At 33.0% G+C, this 22368-nt stretch overlaps 2 protein-coding genes across 3 annotated transcripts; one reads left to right on the forward strand and one right to left on the reverse strand.

The window, feature by feature from the left end:
* The first annotated feature begins 970 nt into the window (after positions 1-970).
* Positions 971-8393, forward strand: LOC132749872 (radial spoke head protein 6 homolog A-like). Its single transcript, XM_060739783.1, has 11 exons — positions 971-1258; positions 2335-2524; positions 3028-3216; positions 3820-3966; positions 4850-4874; positions 5319-5429; positions 5771-6053; positions 6495-6558; positions 6919-7066; positions 7323-7446; positions 7843-8393. Exons 1-11 carry the CDS (start codon positions 1086-1088, stop codon positions 8105-8107), a joined length of 1719 nt encoding a protein of 572 aa, XP_060595766.1. The 5' UTR covers positions 971-1085; the 3' UTR covers positions 8108-8393.
* Positions 8394-9702: 1309 nt separating this feature from the next.
* LOC132749874 (E3 ubiquitin-protein ligase PPP1R11-like) lies at positions 9703-20520 on the reverse strand. 2 transcript variants are annotated; one of them, XR_009628475.1, is made up of 5 exons: positions 20345-20520; positions 18825-18939; positions 17224-17346; positions 14300-15572; positions 9703-13977 (listed from the first exon to the last, which is right to left on the reverse strand). XR_009628475.1 is itself a non-coding variant. In XM_060739784.1 (4 exons), the coding sequence occupies exons 1-4, from the start codon at positions 20399-20401 to the stop codon at positions 15523-15525; spliced, it is 345 nt and encodes a 114-aa protein (XP_060595767.1). In that variant the 5' UTR covers positions 20402-20520; the 3' UTR covers positions 9703-15522. The 2 variants fall into 2 exon arrangements, 1 of the variants encoding a protein (XP_060595767.1); XM_060739784.1 differs by having other exon boundaries at positions 9703-15572.
* Positions 20521-22368: the final 1848 nt, after the last annotated feature.

Raw genomic sequence — 22368 nt, forward strand, 5'->3', positions numbered from 1 at the left:
CAAAACTATTATTAATTTTAGGGAAATTATTAAAGTAGTACCAATTGGCAAACAGATCAGACGGCCCCGATGTGCCGGCTGATCTTGGTCTGCACTGGTTCTGTGTCCGTTAATATGATAAGGTTTAAAGAAGATTTAGAAGAATATAAAAACAGTATGTAATTGTACATTTAAAGGTTGATATTTGCAAAAGCGCCTTTATTGAAAATCCTCATTTCTGAAAAAGCGTCTTAGGAATGATAATGTTCACTTCACAACAAAGACAATCACCACAAAAGTTTTGAAAGAAGTATCGCTACTCCCTTCGTACAATTTACAAGTCAGCAAATTCCCCTTCTTTAAACTTACAGGTTCCTATTTATACCGGAAATGAAATGTATGTTTTATTTATTTATTTTATTTATTTATTTATTTATTTATTTATTTTTTTATTTTTTTTTTATTAATTTATTTCTTGTTTTTTATTTATTTTTTTTTTTTTATTTATTTATTTATTTATTTATTTATTTCATTTTTTTTTTCATTTTTATTTATAATTTATTTATCTATTTATTTATTTACACTTTAAAATAAAACTCGACAATGTGAACATAACAAATAGTGGGTTTACAATTTATCTACGGACGGCGGAAATAATACACTGATACGTTTGTTACAAAATTCATTGGAGCACAGCGTTAAAAACTGTATAGTTTATTTAATGATTACTTTCATTAATGTTTAATTTATCAGCTAACATTATACATGGGGATAACGTGCACAACGTTAAATCAATATATCTTTAAAGCTTTTAATCAGGAGATACGTCAGTATTGAAATGAGTTTTGTTATTTTACGATATCTTTAATACATTGTTAATTGATTGCTTGCGTTGCTAAAGAAATCCGCCGAGCTTCTTGTTTGTTTGTTTCTATTCATTCGGATTAGTCCATATTTTAACCAAAGGATTTTTTTTTCTTCATTCTTCATTTTTTTATAAAATTTAGATTTTGTAAATGGTTAGAATAATTTCATAGGAAATTAGTATTTTTCTGAGGATAAATATTGCATTTATAATCGTAGTAGTTTCTAATATTTATTATGCAATGATTGGTGAAAAACAAAGCATTCGAGGTCGCCGAGACTTGCCAACAAGGGGCGCGGGGAGCTCGTCGGGTTCGGACGATGGTTCGTTACCCAGCCTGACCCCCGAGGACAGGGAATGTTTAAATGCTAAAATGTTTTTGATGACGCAGAAGAATGAGGATTCGCTTAGTCTGTAAGTGATTTTAGATATATTTTATCTACTTTTTAAAATATCTTTATGCATTGTTAACATGCAATAGAAATCACTTTTGAATAATTTGTAGCTTAACTAAACAAAAGTGTATTCCTTTCTTATTTCCTATTTTAAAGATGGATTTTGATATCATTATTTTCACATGTATTTTCTATATATGTTAATTTGGTAATTAGAAAGCTTACATGTACTTATATTTGTCACAGAAAGTATAACTGGACCAAAAGCTACAAAAATCCATTTTCTTGCATCATGTATATGTAGTTATTTCGCATTATGAGACAATTTACACTCACTGATTTTTTGTATAAGAATAACAGAAAACCAAAATCCCGTACAACTCAGTGTTAAGCTTTAAATGGTTGCCTAATGGTTTAGGTGTCTGCACTCAGTTCAGGAACTCGTTTGTTAGAGGCCTATATTTTTATAGCACCAGTGCTGGTTTGTTCATGGAAGAAAACTCGAAAGTGATTGATATAAGGCCTAAACATTATTTGTTTCTAAAAACCAGACAATGTGATAATCATGAAATAAAACTATGCTTCGCCATTATGACGAATGCATAATAAAAACATAGAAAGAAATTCAATCCCGATCTCACCTAACCTACCTTACAGATTTGTCTAACTGTAGTCCCAAAGACAGACTTGCCTAACTGTTGTCCTAAAGACAGATTTACCTTACTGTTGTCTTAAAGACAGATTTGCCTTACTGTTGTCCCGACGGTTGATTTGCCTAACTGTTGTCATGCAAGAACTTGTTTCACAATCGAGTTCAAATAAATAATATAATTTTAAACAAACTGTAAATCAGACTTTGAAAAATGTTTCAATCTGTATTCTTCCTAGATTGACTATTTATTCAATACCGTCGCAGCTCATGAAATATTTTGCTTTGGACTCTTATGATCTTCTTTCCGTTATAACAATCCGTATGCAATGTGTAGTGCGCAATGTGTAATGTACAATACACAATGTGTAATGACTATGTGTAATGCACAATCTGTAATTGACCACCAACTGCATTACTATTACATTCTTTACTTATTTACCTAGGTATGACCATCTTTCAAGTCTTATAGCCACGCTTTTAGACGGTGAAACTGAAAATGGTTTGGCCCAGCTTGAAGATATTAGCGAAACTATGAAAAGAGAGCGTATCGAGGTTCCATCTGCTCCTATCCGAGATGAGCCTGACAAGTCATACACAGAAAGATTAGCAAAAGCACAGTGGGAACTGTTCAAGGTTACATTGGTTATTATATGAAAATAAAACTTATTTTTTAAACAAAATCCTATAATATACCTGTAAGCACGTTACAAAATTATTTGAAGGTTTCATAGTAAACATGTTCAAAGATCTGAGCTTATTTCATACTCTATTTAACGGCCATCCATGTAACCATTAATGGACACTCTACCCTTTTCACTAAATATGGGTTCAAATTTCGCAACGGACTTTGGATTATCTCACGCGAGTAAGCTTTCCATCTCCCTTACGGAAGGTTGTTGGTTCTACTCGGGTGTCTGCTGCATGAAATTATGAACGGAGGGGCATTCGAGGTCTTTTGTTCACCAATTAAGGTGCAAAGACGCCGTATATCAACAGTGTAGATGTGACTTAAAATCCAACATAAAATATTTCAAATCAACGTCCAATGGATAATCACCATGTACACTTGTATTTCTTTGTTATGCCATATAAATGCATTTCTTTGTTATGCCATATAAGACCATTGCCTTGTTTAGAAAGTACCAGACTGTGTGCAGGACGATCTTGACAATCATTTTGAAGAAGGTAATGGGTTTAAAAGTGTTCCGGACATTCTTCGACAAGCAGCGTTCTTCGAGTTAGCCGGAATCGGACTTCCCCGAGAGGAGATAGTTAGAATTTCTTTAGCATTAACAGAGTTAATCACGCAATGCCCCTTCATAAAGGTATCTTTTTTCGAATTTTAAAAAGAAATGTGAAAATAAATCAACTTCAATCAAATTTCCTCAATGTTTTGTACTGTTCTTTCGAATATTTTAGTTGATTTCAAACAATATTCATTTTCATCACGGATACAAGCTTAAATATTAGTTAACTATTTATAAATCTGAATGTCCGCATTCAGTAATTGTAAATCGTACTGCTGGTATATGATTTTTTATGATTTACGCATAAGCAACCTAAGGTTGGTAACATTAAAAAATGCCTGGAACAACCTGCTTCTTAACAATTCGAGGCAAAATCTAATAATTCAATATTGAATTATTTTACTTAAAGGTCCATTCAAGTAGAAATGATTTAACACATTTAACGTGATATTCAGTGTTGTTCTGAAGGGTAAAATGTTTACCCTTACAACAGAAGTCGTTAATTTCTGAGGCTTAAAGTTATAAATAGACATCAGATCAAGTTAATTGCAAAGTAAATCAGAAAGCCGTTTTAATAACAATTTTGGTTTATATACATGTATATATATATATATTTATCTGAACTCTACATACTTTTTACAACTTCTTTAAATGTTAATAATGTCTTATGACACGTTTCAGAGTATCCGTTTCTGGGGGAAAATTATCGGAATTACACGGAATTACTACTTAGCTGAAACGGAATTTGGCGAAGAAGATTACGAAGATGACGCTAGTATAACGAATGACACTGAACATGAAACCGATGAATTGCCGAGCGGTCTGCGGGTGCGTACTTTTCAAATTAGCGCATTATGTGTTGATGGATTTTAAGTTGCACCGACACTGGCCGTATGGAAGGTGACAATTACGAAAAAACTAACTTATTTATAGGGGCTACCCAGACCAATCCGTGCATTATTTCAGGCGCGATTGGCAAGCATCTGTGTAGAGCCACCGGTATTCCGTGAGAGTGCTGAGTGGCTTCCTCTTATGATTGATATCAAAGCCTTTGGAGTTAGAACCCACGGCGGTGAGGAGAAGTCGAAACCCCCAAAACACCCCCACATTTTTGCTTTAAGGGCTTACGAATAATGGGGGTGTTTTTATGTAAAAAAAATTTTTTCCTTTTTTAAAAAAGGGAACCCCTTTAATTTTGTAATGGAAAAAGGGGTTGAAAACCCTTTAAAAGGCTGCATGACCCCAATACCCAAATTTTAAAAAAAAATTTTCAAACTTGAGTTTTTATAAAAGAAAATGGTTAAATTCCCGGAAAAAAATTACATTTTTAAAAATGTTTATGAAATTTGAGGATTTGCTTTTGAATATTTTTTTTACCCTTTTTTACAAACGTGTTTTAAAGCAGTCAGTGCAAAATTTTGGGCACATTTTGACAGTGTTTTTTGGGGGGAATTTACGCCGATTGTAAGTACCGTTTGCAAAGTGTAAAATTCTTTCTTTGTTCGCTTCACAATACTTTACTCCTTAATAGTCTACTTTTTTAACATTTTCATGAAAATTAGTATGATTCCGGAGTCATGCTGCTTCAAGCTATTACGAACGACTACATGAGTCTTTACAAACTTGGTGCCAGAAAAGACACCTAGTACCTTCATATCTTCTCTGTAACTTTTACTCTGTATATTTCAAGTACATGTATTTTCAATTTCAGGATGAAGAAAGTAGTGTATATGACGGTATGTATCGATTTCTAGATATGACGAATACAACTTTTATCTAAAACAATGCAACATTATGCTAGTCACATTTAATCATGTATTAAGCAAAAAAAGCAGAAATGACGCACGAGTAGTATGAAAGGTGTTTTGCAGTTCAAAATTATCAATAAAAAAGTGGTTCAAAGTCATTCGTTTACTCCGTTTTTTACCGGGATAATTATTTTAAATAAAGATTACCTAAATAGACCCTATCGGAAAAAAATTAAGGATAACTCAAAATTACGACTTTCAATCTATTTCTCAGTATATTCTACATTATTTTTTGTTTGTTTTATTGCCCTAGCTGATCTATGTAAAAGATCGAATTTTAATTACGTTTTTTAGGCTTTGGGGCCTCAGATGACTTGCTTTTATCTTAGATGTTAATAGATATGAACATGTTTATGAATGATATAATTATAGATATGATGTTGCCAGATGACCTGAAGCCGTTGTATAAGCCCCCGCCGAAAATACCGTGTGAGCCAGCCGGAACTGGGTTGAACAAGAAAGTGTATTTTGTAACGTCAGAACGTGAGTTGAGAAAACATCGTTTTGTTAGGAAGCCTTACATGTAGCAAATGAGACATGTAATGTGTTGCAAGCATTTAACTACAACTAATTGTGTTCTACTCATTTAAAGAATTATACGTAAACTTGCAGTAAAAGGGATGACTTCTTACAAAACTAAGTTCTATTTTCAGTTATCGGGTCATTACGTATGCGTTATATGTTGTATCGTATATGATACCAAAATGAAACGAACAATGAATTCTGCACTACAGTACCCCAGGGTCTTTCAAATTCTATATTTTAATCGCAAATACTGTTGTGTTATTTCAGCAACCATAGTAAATTATGTTCTTTTGTTGCAGCCGGATTGCAGTGGATTCGACTTCCACACGTAACACCAGCTCAGATACAGGTTGCCAGAAAAATAAGAAAGTTCTTCACAGGTAACCTAGATGCCCAGGTTGTTTCCCATCCGCCATTTCCTGGAATTGAAAGGAATTACCTGCGCGCGCAGATTGCCCGAATAAGTGCTAGTACGCAGATTTCACCTCTTGGTTACTTCCGGTTTGATGACGAGGCTGAGGAAGAAGAAGCTGTTGAAGAGGCGGGTAAGAAGCTCAAATCATCTTCAGGGTACAAAAACATGTTAAGCTTCCAATTATCTTTATTTTATGTTTTTGTTTAGGGTGGGGGATCAAAGGCTAGCTCGCTCCCTAAAAAGAGAAAAGGGAAAAAAAAAACTTTTTGTTACCCATTAAAAAAGGGGTAATTTAAAAAGATTTTGGATTTTATCAAAGCTTAAAAGTAAATTTTTTTGGAGCAAAAAGCCCTTTTGGTCATTCCCTCAGTGAACTCCCAAAACACGTGTTATGATACCTTTCAAGGAAAAATTTCGCTATAGCAGTTAGAAAATTTTTAATTTTTTCCCCTTGAAATTTTTAAATGTTCAATTTTTAAATGTTTTTTCCCTTAAAAGCATCTTAAATTTTCCTAATACAAGTAACTTATATTTTTAAAATCAAGGTGATGGTCGTTGGGGGAAAGTAATTTTTAAAGGAAACCCGGAGTTTTTAAGTGTGCCCAAAGAAAGACCCTTTACGATGGTAGTTTACAGGCCTGGGTCCATCACTCACAAGCCATATTACCACAGGTATATTAATACTATTATGACATATTAAATGCACTCACAAACAGCAAAGGCAATTGGCATGTACATGTATATCATTGAACATTGGTTTTCTTTATGTACTTGTCAGTTTTGCTTTAAGTTTACAAGTACATGTAATAAGCGACTTGCAACTTATTCTTATGAATAGTTTGACCAATTCAATTCTTAAAGAGTTTATAAGGATGAAAATAATTCATACCCAAGTATTGGTGCTTTATAAAATCGCATCCTTCCTTTACTTCCTTCATTATTTCCATAATAATCGTACTGTAGCTAGTCCAGCAGAAATGTCAATTCACGTCAATTAAAAGTAGAAATTAACTCAGAATGATACGTATTCAGGGAAGAGCGACTTGGTGGAACCCAGCACAACCAAAGGAAGAATTTAACGAGGAGGAAGACGAGGAAGAGGAAGAAGAAAGAAATGAACCAGACGAACCCGAACCGGAAACTGGACCACCTTTACTAACTCCTCTTGCTGAAGATGAAAGTGAGAAATTGTATTAATTTTCAGATTGATTAATTTTGTCCTTATTTTATCTCCCTTGACGATTATTCACCGATTATAATTGTTCCTGGAATTCCAATCTAAATCTCCGAGCTCTAGCTGTATATTCAAAAATACAACAAGATTTCCATAATTTCTATACTGATGTGTGAATTGTGAGACGCATTTGGCAAGACATTCAATAATACAAATTCAAGCTAATTTAACTTTTACTGGTTTCATTTAACTTTGCCACTAGGTGTTGGAAGAAGCCCTGCTTGGTTAGCACGAACAAGTTCTAAATTTGTACCGGAATATGGTATTGCTGTACTCCACTCTAATGTATGGGTAGGTGCAACAGCATTTGCAGCGGATAAGGGAAAGTAAGTTTTAATGTGTCATATACATATATATTTTGCTTGATTATGCACGAATATATATGATGGTTACATGCATGGCTGCTTTGTGCTTAATATATAATAAACATTCAAGTACGTCATTCAACACCAACATGCCGGCCACCATGTACCACACTACTTTAATAAGAAAAAGTCTTTTGATCGCCGTATAGAATAAAGGTTTTTAAATTATTTTTTTACAATATAATCGTCGATTTTTCGATTGCGCAATTTAAGTTTGAACGTAAGACGTTGTTTTATACATTGTACATATTAACTGCTTAAAAATTTGGACAAGTTTCAAATTAGAAAATGACAGACCTCGCTCCAACTAAATTGTATTTTGAGTCATATCAACTTTACCTATTTTATTGCCTCTAGATACTTTGAAAATCTGTATATCGGTTGGGGCCAAAAGAATCTTGAAGTCGTTTTTGAGCCTGCACTACCCGAAATGCCTCTTACTGAATTTCCAAGTGGACCGGAAATAACGGAAGCAGACGACCCAACGCCGGAAGAGGAAGCAGCTGTGCGCGCAGCTCTCCAAGAAAAGGAACTTGAAGCTGAATTCGAACAAAATATGGACGACGATGACGATGAGGATATTGTCGACGATGATGGTGAAGGGGGTGCACAGTTTGATTAAATATCGTATTCATATGTATGTGAAATGTTTGCAATTCGTCTATGAGAAGGGAACAATGATCATTTATATGTTTACATCGTTTTAATTAGGAACAGGTGTAACAAGAACTATAGGTTCTAAATAAAACGCTTTAAGGTTTAATACATGGAACAACTTGCTATTTGTTTGGTTAATAGTGGAGTGCTACAAATACGATTTCCACCTGTTGAATTTCTTTTTGAAAGGAGATAAAATATTTGATGTTCTTTTGTCAATTCTTTTAATAAAATTTACAAATTCGTTTGAACCTTATCGTTTATTATTTGAAAATTTAAATAGATGTTAGATTTAAATTTCGAAATAATTAACCTAGTAGTGTCTGCGCTTTCACGTTATTCCTATTTAGGATCATTGATTCAGATGACTAAATTGTGTAAGCTGAGTAACTTGTGGTTGAACCTTGACGCCATTTGTACTTTTTATATGGGATAATCTTAATTTTTTTATTATTGACCGTTCGCTTGACATCATTTTCAAATTTTAAGTGACCTGACTTCTTTTGTCCTCTAGGTTATGTATTAGTTACTTCCCTTTGCTTTTTATTTAAGTATATAATTACTTTGTGACATTATGCTCATATTTTCATAGTAAAGTTGAGCTGAATTGACTTTATATTTCAAAAGATTGACTGTTTAAATGGTGTTTGACCAAGAGTTGATATTGGAAAAAGGTAAATTCTAAAAAGATATTTACAGAAATATCGTTTGGATCCGGGGGTTATTTATTTTCTTTATGACGTAAATTATCAAATTAAAAGGAATTATGGCAAAATGAATATTTATTTTTACACTCATTTTATACCTTTAGATGGGCATAATGTCACTTTAACCAGTATCTGTTGTTAGTGGGTTATTTTTTGTTTTTGTTTTGTTTTAAGTCCCACCATGCAAATGAAAAGGGGGCATATATATCTAGTATTACCAGTGTTCGTGCATGTGTTTGAAAACATTGTTCGGCTCAAAACTTTGTCATTCATCAAGGGATTTTTACACAAATTGGCACAAATGTTAAGCATGATAAGACAGTGTGTCATGCGCAGGACCCATACCCCTGACTCTAAGATGAAGGTCATACTTGAGGTCAAAGGTCAGCAGTTAGAAAATCTTGTCCCGCACATAACTCTGTCATGTTTCAAGGGATTTTGACACAAATTGGCACATATATTAAGCTTGAGGAGACGATTTGTCATGATTTTTTCATGTGCAAGACATACCTCTAGCTCCAAGATCAAGGTCACCTCTCAGATCCGGCTAACATAACACTTATTTTTCTTAACAAAGGAAAGGACTGTACATTCGGTGTCTTAACATATATGTAGGGGCATCCGGGTCTTTCATACAATTTTAAGTTCACCAAATAATTAAGTTGGGGATGGGATGGTCATTTAACTTTCTTTTCAACCAATATAGAACACAGGCATTCGACTCATTTGTCAACCCATGATCTTTGGTTTCTTCAACCATTCAAGTGACTTAATTCCTTATGCCATGCAGACATTTCAAAATTTAAAGTGGGAACTCTGAGGCACATGGAAAAAAAGATAACTGAACATAATAAATGTTTTAAACATTTTTTAATAATAAACAATAATGCATATGCACTAGAATCACATAAAGCCTAATAACAATATGTCTGTGCCCTGGACAAGAAGCCCATAAAACTTATAACATTTGCCCAGTTTTATTTTTTTAAACAGCTTTTTATTAGCGGGCCATGCAATTTGGTATATTTGGGAGAGAAAACTGCCAAAAAATGATAGAAATCAAGAATTTTTTAGCACCAATTTCGTAAAAATTAAAAAATAATCATATATACTACGACGACCAATTCATTTTCCAGGCCTGGCTAAATTAGTAAAACACAAAATCGTGACTCAAGATTTTTTTTAGAAATACCATTGTAGACTATGACTGATTCTTATAATGACTTCTATACATGTACATATATAAGTATAATTTACCAGTATCTGACAACAGTTACCTTAATAATATATCTGAACCAATATAAACCAGTTTACCTTAGAAGAACATGTTACTAACAACTTCCCAACTTCATTTGAAACACTCTCCACTGACAAACACCATTATACATATTGTCATCAATCATCAGAGTAAAACTCAGTACTTTGCCAGGACTTAACCTGAGAAATTTCAGAAACTCACAAATCTTAGGTCTGTATACCCAACACTATCGCTAAAGAGGACTGAATTAAAACAGACAGACACCATTTATATACAAAGATTAATCTTTGACACTTGACCTGCATGCTTATTTTGTACCAGGTTCTGCTCTGCCTTGAATTCGGAAAAGTCTATTTTGGAATTTATCGGAAAAGTCTATTTTGGAATTTATCAGAAAAGTCTATTTTGGAATTTATAGGATTTCAAAATCAAAGTACAAAAACTGAGCTACAGAAAGTATAAAGCCTGGTCAGACATCATGAATTAGTAGGCTGTCCTGGCTCTATACTGGTGGAAAATGCTCATCACATTAGGTTACAGCAGGATTTGTAAATTCAAAAATGTAATAACTTATGTTTGCCTATATAAAAGTAATAATAAAACTTGTGTGGAACAAAATGCTCAATTTAACTTACACGTTCATGAAAGCGGCTATGCATCAAATACAAATTATATCATATAGCTCATTTTAGTGAAAAATTCTCTTAACCTGAATGAAATCTTGTATATTAAAGTGGAAGAAATTTCCAAATCTCTTAGAAAGGTTAGAAAAATAACTATTTTTTCTATAAAGTGTAAGAAATTTTAAAATCTCTCGAAATAATTTATAAGTAAGAAAAATAACCATTTCTACTGAAAATCAAAAGCGTTTTACATTTCATAAATTTTAGAATCTTACAATAATTTTCTAGGAATACAATAATTATATAGTTTTACCTAAACATCAATCAACTATTAATAACTCTCCACCAGTTCAGTTAAACAGATGAAGCAACGTGTCTTTTATTAAAGCTTACTTAAAACTTAGTCCTATAAATATGACGTCGCTTTGAGATATTTTTGCTTCTGGGCAAAGCAACGCAATATCGAAATTGCTCAAAAAACCATAGCACGTTCCACCAGAAAATCAGGCGGAACGAAAAAAGAATTAAGACAGCGTGTGTTTACTTTAATTTTCACCTATTTATGAAAAAAATAAAAACAAATACCTTTAAAGAAAATAATTAAACTGTCACATCAGAAAAATCATGATTAAATCCTCTCATGTAATGAAATTCCTTATACAGCTGATAAACAAATTGCTGCCATACCGTGCGGGAAATCTGATTGGCTAATTCAAATGCAAGCATTTGACTGAGTCAGAAAATTGTAACGGAATATTATATAATCAAATAATTGCCCATGCACCATCAGCGTGTGTTTACATGTATTTTCCGTTCAAAAATTTGGAATCAATCTGTAAAGTGCCTTACTTAGCCAGTATGGTCGATAGACAAAAATAGATTGATGTTTATTTTTAATTGATAAGTACGATAAGTACATTGTTTGAGAGTTTTTGTTTATGATTGAGCATGAAATTGAAAGAAAAGAACATAAGATTTTAAATAAAGCTTGAAAGGCAAGACAATAGACATTTTTTAAAAAAAATTTATGATGAGCAATAACTTTTAGACGTCAGGCTTGACCGACAGAAACTATAACAAGCCTGTTACGTCTGATATATTGGACTAACTTAAACTGTGCTCCTCTCTTTTAAAAAAAAGACCCACGAAAACATACTAGTAAAATAAGACAATTTGTTACCAAAAAATCTTTTAAATCAGAAGAATTCATAATCATAACATAATCCAAAATAAAATTACCCTATCATTTACAAAACGCAGACACTCTTTTCAGACAAGCATCATACTTTAAATAGTTTAGCACATGACAAAATTCACATTTTCTGAGATCTGGATAGTTTATTAATTGTTTAAGGGGTGTCAGTATAAAAATAGAAAATTCAAAAATGTAGTGTTGTCAAACTCAACTGCAATGCCATACAGGTTCCCTCTCCTGGCCGCCATTTTTAGGGTCATTCTCAATATATCATAATTCATATGCTTAAGATAAGATAAAAATCTCTCATTATTGAATATTTGAGCCGTGTCATGACAAAACCAACATAATGGGTTTGCGACCAGCATGGATCCAGACCAGCCTGCGCATCCGCGCAGTCTGATCAGGATCCATGCTGTTCGCTATCAGTTTCTCTACATGTAATAGGGTTTGTAAGCGAACAGCATGGATCCTGATCAGACTGCGCGGATGCGCATGCTGGTTTGGATCCATGCTGGTCGCAAACCCACTATGTTGGTTTTGTCGTGACACGGCTCATTTGAATTATATATAAAGTACTTGAAGAAATCACTTAATTCCTCATGTATAATAAAAAACATTGCTAAAAGAATCAACAATGTCATGTATGAAAAAGTAGGTGATTTCGGATACAAGTTTTAGTTGTTATTTATTTTTGTTTAAAACTTAAAAATATCAAATGATGTTGAAAAAATGCTCATAGTCATAATAAAATGGGGGAAATATAATTATATGTTTTCATAGTTCTAAGATGAAGACTGGTTTGCGCTTGCTTAAAAATCCCCCTACTTTTGGTCCAAATCCCCTGCTTTTTGAAGCCAAATCCCCCTATCTGGGTGGCTGGAAATATGGCATGTATATAATTCTATCATCTTTGTGAAAACTGATAAAAATCTTTTACACATTGGTGCTACATGTATATAACTATTTTCTTTCATATGTATTAAAGAATTTGACAACTCATCAAAATTAGTTGTTTATATTGATGTTTTCATCTTTTGTCAATTATATATTACATAGAATATTGACCCCCAAAATGGCTGCCACTTTTGGCAAGGGAAGTAAATATTGTAAAAATGGGGAACTATCCAAACAAGTTCACCTTGCAGCAAGCTCTAGTCTAGTGTTATAAGAAATGGTTATCACAACAAGTCAACCAAAGCCTTATTGAGGATTCAAAAACAAATATTATGCACTAGTAACAAAAATCTTAACATTTTTACAAACTTAAAACAAATGTGTTGATTCTAAAAGAAATATTTTTCATTTAGAAAACAAAAAAGACAAAATAATTACACATCTACTCTTGTTCCAAACTCTCACCATGAAGCTAAAATGATAGATCATAATTCGAGGGTTTGATGCAAAAGGGTTGTAACTCTAATGACAAAAAGAAGAGCTTACAACCCTTTTGCATCCAGCAGTCAATATGTAAAAAGGTTAACAATACTCACATGTACTAAATGATACCATGGTATATTTCAGACATTCTAACATTAAATTCAAACAGAAACAATTTAAACAAATGATATGATCATACAAAAAGTTGACACTTTCATACTTACAAAATAAGAAATTTATTCGAAGAAAGCACGCTAAAAATAGTGATAATATTAAATAAAAACAAACACTAAAAAATGGAACATAACAAACAAAATACTGATTTTTTTATCGATAATTACTTCAACACAAGTTTATTTGGCTACGGTTATATCAAAAGAGTTGGGAGACGCCAAAATTGTGTTTATTTTGGAAGTTGTGTTTTATTCAGTATAAGTTAAGATATGTCAGTCAACAAGTGTAATAATCTACTGTTCATAGGAAATCGTGACTATTTTGGTATGCCACAAATTAACCTTAGCTACAAAATGGAGTTTTATAATGACTTTTAAGCTACCATATTGATCTTAACCATAAAATTGAGTTTTACAGAGATTTTAACTATGCCACAAAACTGACCTTAGCCACAACATGAAGGTCTGTAGAAACCTTTAGCTTTGCCACAAAATTGACCTTAGCCACAAAATGGAAACTTGCAGAAATCTTCTGTGAAACCACAAATTTTACCTTAGCCACAAAATGGAGCTTTGTAGAAACCTTTAGCTTTGCCACAAAATGGAGTTTAGCCACAAAATTGACCTTAGCCACAAAATGGAGCTTTACAGAAACCTTTAGCTTTGCCACAAAATGGAGCTTTGCAGAAACCTTTAGGTTTGCACAAAATTGACCTTAGCCACAAAATGGAGCTTTGTAGCAACCTTAAGCTTCACCACAAAATTGACCTTAGCCACAAAATGGAGCTTTGCAGAAACCTTTAGCTTGGCACAAAATTGACCTTAGCCATAAATTTGAATTTTTCAAAAAGTACAAAAAAATTATAAAATATAAGACCCTAAAACATACACGTAGCCACAAAATTTAGCTTTATAAAAACAGTCAGGTTTGTCACAACAATATTACATAATGCCATAAATCTGACTAGGCACAAATAATAACATGTAAGTGTTACTGCAGAAATGTTGAGTTTTCTTTTTCCACAATTTATTATTCCAAAATGTTATACCCACTGTACCTAATGTTCACCTAGCTACCTTACATTTGTATCTGTGAACATAATTAAATCAAATACATGATGTATACTGGATCTGGGCCACTTGCTGGGCAAAAATCTAATTATTTTGTCGTAGCAAACAACTGGGGTGCCTACAGAAACGAAGCCATGAAACTTATGAATATGTTGGAACAAATAGAACATAATTAATTATGTACCTACCAATGTTGAGATTAGTTCAAAAGCACAAGTGGGTGTGTTAAAATGCTTAAAACACCAAAGATATTTTGTCAAGAGTAAAAAATAAAATCGCCTGTAAGTGATCCTTGCCGGCAAGTGGTCCAAATCCAGTATGTTTTAAAATAGGAATGTTTTTCTACCTGTAAAATAAAGAACCTGAATAAAACAAGAATATCAGACACGCCACTGTGTGCTTCCCGGACCTAATCAACCTAACACCCAGCCAATGAGTGATACCAATACATCAAATATCAGTCAATAAATGAAGGTGCCATAAGATTGGGCAAGTAAGTGTGACAAGATGGAAGAAAGGACAAATTGAGAGCTTCATAAAATATCGGGGTAGGGGACGAGGGGAGCATAAAACTACAATTTCTTAACATCCAGGAACGCTTCAGAATCTTAGCAACATACAAGTGCATACAAACTGTATTCAAAACATGGCATTATTTTCTACACTATGTTAAGATGCTGACAGAAAAAACTAGAGCTGAACAAAAATATGCCCCATAACAAAAATACAATGTGTACTCATAGCAACGTGTTTACACACAATATATACTACTTTTAATACTACAATGTGAGTTGATACACATCATCTCATCGCACATCTTCATCACGATGAGTATGAACAGTTTTGTATCAAAATCCTTCGTGTAGTCCATTCAAAGTAGTGAAAAATGACGCTTATTCAGAAGACTTAATTTTCCTAGCGTAATACACTTCATATATCACATTTACTATATTTATTGGAAAAAAAACAAATATCACAATCCACTTGGACCCGCTTGATCGCTTCCGCCTCCAGATGCTCCCCCTAAAATACATAAGGACATCAAAATTAAACTTTGCTTCATGACTCATAGACCGTTTTTATTATCTCAACACATTTAAGTATTGTAATTGGTCAGTCAACAGTATAGTTTGGTTACGCTGGTCACAGGTCAAGGCTAACCTGGCTCTATACTGGTGAACTAGAGGTCATTACTGAATATCATGTATAGCACTGTAAAAGTGTCATGTTAAACAGTGTTTCACTACAAATACACCTCTAAGTTGTGCATAACAACACACACTCAGATTGAAACTAATCATATTTTTACTTTAAATTTTCAATTCTGTCACCTTTGACAGCACAAGAATTTCTCTTACCTATATAACTACATTGTTTTGTATTGCCAAAACAATTTTTACACAAGCTGACCATTATTGTTTAGAGTGTGTAAACAAAACACCAGAATATTTCACATCAACTTGTTTAAAATGCTTTACAGACTTAATTCATGAGCTTGTTTCAAGTAACACAGCCATAAACTCATTATTTCAAGTAACACGGCATGAGCTCATTATTTGAAGTAACACAGCCATGAACTCATTATTTTAAGTAACATGGTCAGTGTTCGCGTTTACTGAGTAAACATATCAATTTACTCTCTAAAATTGCCAGGGAGGAAAGAAAAAAAGGGCTGTTGAGTCCCTGGGATGAAACACTTTTTCCCCGATAATTGGTCAATTCTCTCTTAAGTTTTTTTGCTCTGCTTGAAAATGATTTTCTATTCACTTTAAATAAATTGTATTATAAGAACTTGACTTTCACCTCATTTTCATTTGTTCCTTTCTCATTAGCAATGCAGATTTATATCCCAAATGTAGACTAGGAGCAAATGCTCGGCCTCGTTTTGGGCCAACCTATCAATGGTATCCGCGAACATCAACAGTCACAAATTTGATTGTATTATGAAGTTATGCAAACATTGACATTTTTGTAATTGAGGACTCGTTCCATTTGAATTGGGACGTAACAGATCTATTAGCACTGAGTCCCAGGTACTCAGTAAAGTTAGGGAAAATCGCTAACACTGATGGTCATGACCTCATTAGCCATGAACTCATTATTTCAAGTAGTAGGGCATGAGCTCATTATTTCAAGTAACACAGCCATGAACTCATTATTAAAGAAACTAGGTCATAAACTCATTATTTCAAGTACTACAGTTATGAGCTCATTTCTTCAAGTAACACAGCTATGAGCTCATTATTTTTAGTAATACAGTTATGAACTCATTATTTCAAGTAATACAGCAATGAACTCAATATTTCAAGTGATACAGCCATAACTCATTATTTCAAATAATGCAGTTATGAGCTCATTATTTTAAGAAATGCAGTTATGAGATCACACACTGCCATGAGCTGATTATTTCAAGTATGGACTTTTTTTCAAAATATCAAAATCCTGTCGTTCTGAGAACTAAATACATGTATCACATCAATAATAAAGATTTCAGGCCAAATTTTGTTTGATATGATTCATTTGTATATAGTTCTAAGAATATATAGGATAGAATGTAGTGATTATATCATTTTAAGAATATTCAATTATTATACAATATCTATAGTAGTTTTAAACCTTTAAGCTAGTTTTATGACATGCTTGTTTCACAGTTGTTTCTATATCATCTACCTACCATCATCAGCTGGCCCATCACCTTTATAACATTTGCCTTTATGACCTCTACAGTGACCTGTGCAATCATCATCTTCATCTGAGGACTCTCCAAACATCCTTGGCTTTTCATATATACAACAACCTGAAAAATAAAAAGCGAATTTTTCAAGGATACCATCATATACTTAACTTAACAAACACAGCTCAATGGTCATGTCCATTTTTCAATCTGGATAAAACAATCAATTTTTTATGGGGAAAACTGAAAAAAAATATGCATGATTCATCATTGAATAACAAATATTGCATGTAGACTTCTGACTATAATCAAATGGCGATAAATAGATGTGCCAAATATTTATGGTTTGCACTGGTCACATGGGTACTAGATGTCATGGGTCAGCTCAACCATGTAGGCAGTATCAATTGGAAATTGGTTTTACGCAACAAAAGATACGATCCTGTAATTATATAAACATGCAATTCAGCAGACATTTCCACAAAAAATCTTACGACAATTTTTTGTCGTAAGAGAAATCTTACGATAAATCTCCTTTTCACAAAAAATCTTAAGAAAATCTTAAGTGCAAAATCTGTCGTAACTTTACGATAGGTCTTCCCTGTTTGTAAGTGTAATTTTTTCTCTCTTAAGGGTAAAATATCATGTATCTCTTACCTAAACTGAATAAAAACAAACAAAAAGTTGGTGGACAACTAAATATTAAGCAAACAGTATGCTATAAATAACACAAATTGAGGTATAATTATTTTTCAACATATACATTTGTGACGTCATGACTTGATGACGTCACGATGGAGAGGGTTATGAATAGTTTAAAATAATGTGAACTATACTGTAGACTAGTATTATTGAAAACTTATAATTTGTACAATTGGTGAGTTCGATTTCATTGCCAGCATGTACTAGTGGTACCCTTTTTATTTATTAATAACATAGTAGACCTTCTTTCTGAATCTTTTAGATATATATAGTTATCTTCAATCAAGATATAAATTATATCAGTTTGAATCATTTTTTGTTCTTATTGAAATTTGATTGTGTTCAATAGATATTTCAAGCTCTTGATTACTTGATTTTAAAACGGGAATCAAATATAGAGCATGCACATCACTATCAAATGAACGTTGCTAGGGATGTTTTGTCGTAAGATTTATCGTAAGTGAATTTTTTATCTTAAGATAAAATTTTAACTTACGAGTGGCTTTGTGAAAATGACTTAAGATTTAACTTACGATTATCGTTAGTGAAAAACTTAAGATAAATCGTAAGATTTTTTGTGAAAATGTCTGCAGGGTACATAATGGCAGAGAAAAGCGGAAGGAGTTATGACTGGTTATTGACCTGTGCAAAATTAAATCGAATTCAACGAAAAAGAGTTTTTAATACCAACAACTACATATGACACCCTGTAAGAGTACCATTTCAAACTGATAAAATTTGCTATGTGCGTGTATGTGTGTGTATTTAAAAATGATATAATCTAGGATAGTTTATTGGAAGTGTAGGTTAAGTATAGGTGAATAAACATTCGCCAGTACAATGTAATAAATATATATACCCTATGACATAGATAGCAGACTTAAGGCTACCATACTCACATTTTGATTTCTTTTTATTCAAATGTTCATTATCCACTGTTTCATTTGACCATTTCACCTTCTTGTCATTCTTTGGTTTACGTAACTTCAGTTGTAATGTTGGACTTGTTGTCCTCTGAAATCATAAAACAAAATTGTATTTTAAAAAGTCATCACTTGTCATCTTTCAATGTAGATTCCCATAAAACCATTTATCAATTTTAGGGGAAATTTCTAAATATATACCAACTGAATGGAAAAGAGTCAACTCGGCCCTATACCAACTCGGCACGGGTCAACTCGGCCCACTTTAAAATATATAAATAACGTATTAACATTGCTTTGCATGTTGTTACAGTAAATGAATAATAAGAAATATCTTATTATTATATAGTTATACATTGTAGTTCTGCCGAAATAAAGTATTTAGAAGAAAAAATTGTTATTTATTTGTCTTATATTAATAAACTCTCTCTGTTGAACTACGTAAATAACCGAGGTATATTGAGTGAAAAAGCAAGAGTTGTTATCCTTAGTTTCCCTTCGCTTGCAAAAGAATGCAAATTTAGCCGTGTTTAAATCGCTAGTTTGGGGCGATTAAATGTAAAGCATGATTTTAAAATTTGTTTCACCAATTAAAAGCTGGTGATCTTAGCTTCCTCTCAGTATATATTTCAACACATTGTTCGACACTGAATGTATTTAAATTTACGGTTAAACCTACCATGAGTCAGAAATACACTGCAATCGATAATTTTTACTCGCAATTCTACTGATAAGAAAAGCCTGTCTGCTGCTTGTTCTGAAACTGTCAATCCGTGTTTTATAAATAATTTCATAATAACAATAAAAAGTGTTAACACAAACCTTAATATTAATAATTAAAAAGTGGGCCGAGTTGACCCGTGCCGAGTTGGAATGGGGCAGAGCTGACTCGGGGGCCAAGTACGTTTTAGGGCCGAGCTGACCCGCATTCCGACTGAATAGCACACAAAGCAAAACATGATTAGACCACAATGTTGTGTAAAAAAGGTTCTGGTACCAATCATAATTTTAGTTTCTTTTATATGTTTTTTTCTTTATTTTTTATTTTGCCATATTTAACTCATTTTTAGGTTGTTGTTTTTTTAGTAACAGTTACAAAGCTAACTTTATTTTGAGATTCTGACCGACCCAAAACAAACATCTCAGAATCTAGCCATGGCCCATCAAAAGTATTTTGACTAGAATGCTGCTTTACGTTAAAATAAGAAAACAGGTCTAGAAAGTCAAGTATTAAAGAGATGTGTCTTTGGGAGCTATGATATCATGTTTCACAGAGTAAGTTAGACTCTAATAGTTGCTAAAGGCTGTACAGATGTTTAAAGAGTTGTTAAAATTACCCGACTAAACGGCAGTTTATTCGAAATGAATGATTTTTTTTTGTATTGCGCATATAAATGTGATCAAATTATATTATAATATAGAAAATCAAGTATTAAAGAGATACCCCACCCACTTTAACACGCAATTGAGCAATTTTCATTAAACTTTTTGAATACCTCAACTTCTACAACTTGTGTTGAGCTTGAGGATGATGTAGTTGCTTCTGCCATCATATTAAAATTCACAACTCTTGCGATCACATCTCAAAGTCGCGACAAATAGCAATTTAAATGATAATTTTAATGATTATTTCACCGGAAGTTTACAATTTGTATCCAATTAATTTCCGTACCGTTCCGTACCATAAAAATCCGGTCCGTATTGAATCTAAAATCGAATTGTTTCTTTATCATATATACACTCACTGGTGAAATGATTGATTTACTATTGTGATACTATCATAACGATTAAGAATACAATAAAAATTGCAATTGAGAAACAATATATAGATATATGTGATTCTGTGAAAAGAAGTATTGAATTGTCGGCATGGCCAAGTGGTTAACAGTCAGGATAGTAATCTAAGATCACTAGCGGCATTGGTTCTAACGCTGTTAGTGTTAAGTCAAGACAACAAGAAATATTACACTCTGCTCATTACTGGTTGGTTCCAGCTTGGAATACATTTATGTCTTCCCAGGTTCCAGGAACAGACTTCAGGGGTGTCTAATAAGCTTATAAAGGTAACTCCTACACCATCCAAAGTTCTATGCATAAACTAAACAAGTACATGTATTCATAAACATAACAAAGTAAATTGGATTAGAAGTACTCATTTTTAATACTTCTGCCAGAGGGCTTCATCAAAATATCTTTGAAGAAGATAGGTTAGTTCGCATATATACATGTATATTTAGCTCCATGGTTAGTCTTTTCAGAAAATATTAAAAAAGTATAAAATAATCTTATATTTGTTAAATAGTCTCATTGGTGTCATATGACTTGAATTTTCTCCAGTTTTGCACTGTTTAATAGCAAAATCAACCTAAATCAACAGCTTTTGCCAGCAACATTGCAGAGCCTCGATCATACATGTAGTCTTCTTCAAAGCACCCCTTTCTTTCTGTCCAGAAAGTCAGATTTGTACCACTGCATGTATTATCATTTTATTTGACTGAATATCAGTTTAATTTTATCTTATTTTATCTTTTTTAACATTTAGAACTAGAGCTGTCAAAGGTGAGTAACCAATACCCCCATTATTTCCATGATACATACTTTTATATAGGTCCAGTTATCAATATTTTCAAAGGTGAACATTTTTAAACTAAATTTAAAGAAAGTCCTCCAATAACTATTAAATATTGTGGACACAAAATTGTCGACATTTGACCTACACTTGACCAGGCACAAGAATGGCATGCATTCTGTACAGACATAGGAGTAATAGCCAATACAAAATTGCCTGGCATTTGACCTCCAAGGATGACCTTGACCTTGAGCAGGTATGGCAGCAACAGAGATTCATTCTGCACATCACCTAGTTAAAGTGAACATTTGAGCCAGTCTTAAAGAAAATCCTTCAAGGGATAAAGGAGTTACAAGGGGAGGACACAAATATGTCTGATATTTGACCTTCAAGGTTGACCTTGATACAGCACAACTAGCAGGAGTACTACACACCATCTTGTTAAGGTGAACACTTGAGCCAAGTTCAGAGAAAATCCTTCAATGGGTAAATAAGTAAGGAGTGGCTGGGATAATGGTGATGTAACAATCTGATTCCAGAATAGCCCCTCCCAGGAGATATAATAAAGAAAGGTCTGGTGGCACAAGCTATCATGCAAGCAAGGATGTTGAATTACTTATGGCAGCCATAGCAATGGCAGACATTTGATTTGGAGCATTAGCCTGGTGCAAAAAAAACCAAACACAATTGTACTTCACTTTCCACAGAAATTGATACTTACTATTGTCTTATGTACTTAAAAAGGTCCAGAAAAATTGTGAGTTCTTATTGCATTTAAATGGCATAAAGGTAGGAGTACACATAGCTTCCTGATACAGAATCATTCAGCTTTCTTTCCAGGACTTAAATCAAAAGAACTGAGGCGCTTGTCAGTCAAAGACTGTATAACTATAGTAAAGCTTTGAAAGTTGGCAAAAGCAGCACAAAAGTATCACTTTTAGTAGATTTTAT

The sequence above is a fragment of the Ruditapes philippinarum genome, unplaced genomic scaffold, assembly GCF_026571515.1.
Source record: "Ruditapes philippinarum isolate M1 unplaced genomic scaffold, ASM2657151v2 ctg447_1_1_1_1, whole genome shotgun sequence".
Lineage (NCBI taxonomy): Eukaryota > Metazoa > Mollusca > Bivalvia > Venerida > Veneridae > Ruditapes > Ruditapes philippinarum.